This window comes from Peromyscus eremicus, chromosome 13 (assembly GCF_949786415.1).
Source record: "Peromyscus eremicus chromosome 13, PerEre_H2_v1, whole genome shotgun sequence".
Lineage (NCBI taxonomy): Eukaryota > Metazoa > Chordata > Mammalia > Rodentia > Cricetidae > Peromyscus > Peromyscus eremicus.
This window is the reverse complement of record NC_081429.1, coordinates 32,487,884-32,493,640: the sequence shown is the minus strand read 5'-3', so window position 1 is coordinate 32,493,640 and position 5,757 is coordinate 32,487,884. Positions and strand designations below refer to the sequence as shown.

The following is a 5,757-nucleotide window of genomic DNA, read 5'->3' as shown; positions in this document are numbered from 1 at the left end:
TTGGTTTTTCTCCAGAACTCCACAAAACACTACAGACAGTAACAAAATAATTCAATAAATGTGAAAAACTTCCAAGATAATTATAGGACACTCTCTATCATATGTGAGCATCATCAATGTCATGACCATTAGATACACTATTCAACACTATCATAGGTATCTTTCTTGAATAAAGGACATAAATTTTTAATCTGGGAATCATAACATTTACACATATCCATACACAAGATAACAGCTCAGAGTAAGTGAGGCAGATCCCCAAAATGACCTGGAGTCATCTGCCTGAACATCACTTAAAGATATTACAGTGTTAACAAGATAGAGGTCAACACACTGAAGAGAAATGTAGGGGGTTCACTCGGGGGAAAGAAGGAAAATCGAGCAGTAGTTGAAGCTGTTTACATGTTTTCCATGGCCCGCTTGGCAAGATGCTCCCTCCCCTGCTCTGCCTTTTCTTGGGTGAGGTACTCCAGCACTTTCATGAGCATATCTTCATCCAAGTACTGTCTGTTCAGGGTGTCATCATTCCTCAGGGATCCTACAGGGAGCCTTTTGCTCACTGTGGCCAGTTTCTCGGTCTCCTGGGAGCTTCCTTGACCCAGATGTTCCTTGATGGCTTGTTCAAGTTGGTCTTCTTCCTGAAGATCATCTTCCAAGGAGCCTGGGCTGGGCATTCTCTTCAGTTGGTTGGAATTCAGGAGCTCAGGGTATTTAACTAGCATCCTGGCCAAGTACTCTCCCAGTTCTTGGTCCTTATCATTCAGGTTTTCATAGGGTGCTTGTCTGCTTTCAACATCTGGCATCCAGGCTGCTTTGGGAATCTGGCTGGCTCTAGATTTCCCAGGACCATAGGGGAGCCTCAGCAGAGCCTTGTCTTGGCTATATTGATTGGGGAAATATGGGGCCTTCTGATTTGCTGCATTTTCCATCCCTAAAAGATTTAAAATGTCCTCAATACTGAGCCCCTCAGGCAAGGCCTCTATCATACCACGACCAGGTGCCTTGGAATACCCACCCTTGGAGAGCAGCTTACTCTGAAACATGTCGGGACGGTCTATGTCAGCCTCTGGGATGTCATCTAGGTCAACAGGAAGCTCCAGATCCTGCTCTGGCTCCACCAACCCATTTGGCTTCTCTCCAGCTTTGAGCATCTCAATTAAGTCTTCAGGGGGTATCTGCAAATTCCTGGAGATTTCAATCAGCTGATAAATAGACTGAGAATCAAGTGGTTTCTCTAGAAGCCTGGCTGCCCTGTCCCCATTTTGCCCATTCTGTGACCTCCCACTGCCCACAGCATTCACTAACCTTCTCAAGTAGGTGATGACTTTGGAGGCATCTTCTGAGAGTTGGTCTTTACTCTCTTTCTGGTTATCTTCATCCTGGAGCCCCAACTGCCCTGAACGTTTCATTTCTTCGTTGATTTGTTCATTTTTTTCTGTGTTCTCTTTGCTGTCTCTCACTTCTTCCTGGGTTTGAGTCTCAATTTTCTCCTCTAGGGGACTCCAGTCTTCTCCCCCGACCACATCTTCATAGGCAATGTTGTTGTTCTTGTACACATCATCCTCATCATCTGTGTAGAGCTTTTGTTCCTCGTCAATCTTCTCACGCTTCTGGTTGTTTGGCCCCGTCAGTTTTCCCAGCTCTTGGAACACAGACTCCAGTGTAGCAAGACTCTGGGGTGTGTATTGTTCTTCCACTATTTCATTAGTGCGTTTGAAGGGGTTTTCTCTGGAATTCTCTTCGTACATAAGAGGGAATCGCATGTGCTTGAGTTTCCTCTCCGGCCACTGTTGAGTCTCATAGTCTTCAGCCGTGTCCACTGGGAAGTTCTTCTCCAGATTCAAGGCAAAGGGCTTGTTTTCTTTGGGGGCAGGCTGAGGTTCATTTTCAGCCTGCCTCAAGGCCTCAAGTATTATCCTCATCCACTCGTCTTCACTCAGAGCATCCCTTGAGCTTTCAGCCAAGTGACTTTCTTCACTGTTTTCCTTGAGTGGAAGGGGAACAGAGATGCCTTGGTAGGGGTTGTAGTCTGGGCTGCTTTCTTCTCGGTGAGCTTGTTGTCGGAGCTTTTCGATGTACTCCAAAGCCCTGATCATTTCGGGACTAGGAAACTTCTGGACATTCTCCAATCTGAGGTCTGGTTCTCTCTGAAGCAGCTGGTTTCGCTGGAAGGAAGCTGCTTCGGCTCCAGGGATGAGGAAAATTAAGTGGACGAGAAGCAGAACTGCTCCAAATTGGTGTGTCTTAGCTTCTGCCATGCCTTAAAGATTTCCCTAAAGCACAGAAAGCACGAGTTAGCACAAACGATACAAGCTAGAAGGCATGATAGGAAGGAAAGAGAAACACCTGTCACAAAAGGGAAATAAAGAAATAATTCATACTATGCCTAGGAAAACTATGTAAAATTCATGACTATCTCCTATATGACCCTCAGAAGCTAACCATAGGAATATCTATAGGAAAGTGATTAGTCATTTGCATCAGGCTTGTCTGGTATTCTCTTGATTTAAAAGAGAAAAACACTGACATGGGGTTCTCAAATTTTGTGTCTTTCGTTTACAAACTAGTAGTTGGAATTTTTTTTATCATGTTTCTTTTCAATGAAACAAAGACTTTTTAAAATGTTGTAATTACTTCAAACAGCATTTTATTAAAAGCTCTCACAAAATAATTTCTTGCGATACATGCACATATACATACAATTATGCCCATAAAGTTATGCCAAAATAATAGCCCACTTAATTTATTCTCTGAATTAGCCATCCAATTTTGTTTTAGAAATGCAGTGGCTATATATGATGATATAATACAATATATTAGTGTCAATAACACTGAGTACCTAGTACACTAGTCAACTCAACAAACAATAGCTCCAGCAGTTAGTTAAAAACCCCTAGAACCTGGATCCTCCCTGGTCTCAACTAGTATGCTAAACCAAGGAAGCTTTTTGTGCAAGCCTGCTAAATTAATAACCTATACTGTTTTAAAGTCGTCTATGCTCCAATCTTCTAATAATTGTATTATGGCTGACTTGCAAAATGCAATTATGGTTATAGTTTTCATCTTCCCTCTAGTGTATAGTAAACAAACAGATGCTGCAGAGAGAACATAAGTTTACTTAACTAGTCTATTTCTAAGCTTGTGAGTGCTCAGATGCAGTTTGTCTTATGTCTGTGTCTATTTTTGTAAGGACCTGTGAAATCTTAAGTGACTCACACTGTTAGAAAAATCTTAAAATAACCACTATGTAACTCCCAATTTAGATAAACACAGACAATGTGTTGAATTCTTCCTACTTAAAAAAATCTTCATTCATTTTTTTCTCCAATATTTTAAAAATCTCACAGATGGATTAGTAAGTGGAATCACTTGTACATTTCCTGTTTGGCAATGCTGATACTGGAGAAGCTATTTCAATCCTTACCAGTTCTGTTGTAAACAAATGCATGTAAATAAGTTTACAAGTTTATTCATGACTTCAACTTCATCAGGGTTTTGTGATAGATAAGCAAAGTTATATGAGCACAATTGTCTGTTAGGTTAGACATCAAAATATTGCTTAGCAGATCTTTACTGATAATGAATGTTATAAGTTTTTTAGAGCTGTCAAATGATGGCAAGTATAGAAACTTCATTAGCATAGATACACAGACCAATTAAAATAATCACTAAGTGGGTTATTTAAGCATACAGAGAATGCTTTCAAAATAAATAAATGCTTGCTTCAAGTAATTTTATTTATAAAATTCTGGGTAATATGATATACTTTAAATGAAGGTACTATCTATACATATATATATATATTCTTTATATTACTTCAGAATTGATTTAGCTTTGACAATCAATTTTCACCACTGTCATTTTAAATGTAATCTACAAAACCAATATTAAGTGTATTTGATTTGAAGCCATTATCTTGACATATTCTTAACACATCTTATCATGTAAGTTACAACATTATTTGTAAAACCATTACTTTGGAGGGAGGTTTTTCTGTTGGATTAAAACAGAATGCTCATTGCAGTTTGAACCAGAGCCTGACCAGCATGGCCATTTCATCCCTGAATTCAGATTTACTTTGGATGACACTGTTATTACCTTTCAAACTCAAATGACTCCATTTCCCCTGTAGCATTTCTTGCAAGACGTGAAGATGCTTTTAATATTCTAATATCTTATCTGGTGTTGTTTGATTTAGACTTTAATGTTCTGAAATTCAAATGGTAGGAACATTGTTTCCTCCCTGGACAGCTGTTATTGAATCCTCTTAGAGTAAAAATGTCTTTCCGATGAAGTCAGCTGGGAACATTGACACTGTAGCACTAACACATGCGAATGTATCTAATCCAAACAACTCAACTAGTTAAGATAAACAAAAATAAATGTGTTTCAGTCAACCTCTTCAGCAAAGTAACATATCAGCTTTTCCAACCAAAGCATAGTAATTACAATCATAATCTATACAGCTCTCTATGTTTTCTTTCCTGGATTCAAAGTTATCATTTCTCTGTAATTCATAGTCACATACACACAACCTTTCCTCCAAGGTAATAATTCACCTTTGAAAAGGGAAGAAATAAATGTTCAAAATCATTCTAAGCTACTTTCTTGGAACTAAAATTAGTGCATAATAACAGAAGCCCTTCTGGAATATACCAGTTCATAAAATAACTAATAGTTAATTCAGAGTTCCCATAAGGTGAACATCGAATAAAAAATACAAATTCAAATTGTTTGCCTCTGTGACTCATGTGGTTAATGACATTTGAATCCCTGTAAACTAACTGTGAAGAATATTAAGCATATAAATTATATTCCTGGTTCTGTATCTGCCTCTTAGGAGAAAAACAACACATTAGGAAAAGAATCAAAACATCAGGCTTGGTTAACTTTACATTAATTGGCGTGTTGACACTAAAATCCTTAACTTTTCCACTCTCCTTGCATACAGTTTTTCTCAATAACGTTATAGTTAATGAATATTCTCCGGCAATCCTGTAAATCACAGACTCTCTCATTTATGCAATCATATAGAGTATCCTTGCCTGGAAAGCAGCAGGTTGCCCTTCAGTCATATTATCAATATAAGCTTGCCAAACGGTCTTTTTTCTCCCATTTGGGAAACCAAGGGAGGACACGCAATTGAGAACTTTCCAGTAAATCGAAGAGAAAGCCGTCTTACCTCGGTCTTAGAAGGCTTGGATGGCTCTAAGCCTGCTCCTCCGCCGCTGGGTGAGGTCTCGGGCAGTTTCAGCACCGGACAGCTCCTCTGCTTATAGCGAGTCTGGGCGCCTGACTCCGCATTCCACGCTGACGTCACCGGCTCAGCCTCAAACCCCAGCGCAGGCAAGCTTTTTCAAAGAATCCGAGAGAAAATAATCACTTTAGATATTTTTTTTTCCTCAGCGTTGCATGCTTACGCCACCTGTCTTATGTAGCAAAAACTACACTTTTTTTCTTTTTTTCTTCTCCTTTTATCAGAATCTCCGAGGCTCAAAATAAAATGTTCGGCACAAATTCCCTGAGAAGAAATCTGTCAGATAGACATGACTAATTGCAAAGCCATTTCGTTTGTGTTTTCACGCCTTGTTTAGAAAGGTTTCTTGTGACTGTTGCCATGTCCTTGTCATAAGAGTTTTACAGATAATGACTATATTTTTATTCTTGCCCGTAAAGAAATGCGTTCTCATTTCCTGGCGTAGCCACAATGAACAGAACATTGAGACTATGAAAGACCATATTTCAATGTCATGACTC

General features: G+C 39.2%; 1 protein-coding gene across 1 annotated transcript; it reads right to left on the bottom strand.

The window, feature by feature from the left end:
* Scg2 (secretogranin II) lies at nucleotides 1–2,263 on the bottom strand. Its single transcript, XM_059278313.1, has one exon. It carries the CDS (start codon nucleotides 2,256–2,258, stop codon nucleotides 399–401), a length of 1,860 nt encoding a protein of 619 aa, XP_059134296.1. The 5' UTR covers nucleotides 2,259–2,263; the 3' UTR covers nucleotides 1–398.
* Nucleotides 2,264–5,757: the final 3,494 nt, after the last annotated feature.

Excerpts from the sequence above, each read along its gene's own strand:
- Scg2 (XM_059278313.1), bottom strand. The coding sequence starts at position 2,258 with ATGGCAGAAGCTAAGACACACCAATTTGGAGCAGTTCTGCTTCTCGTC.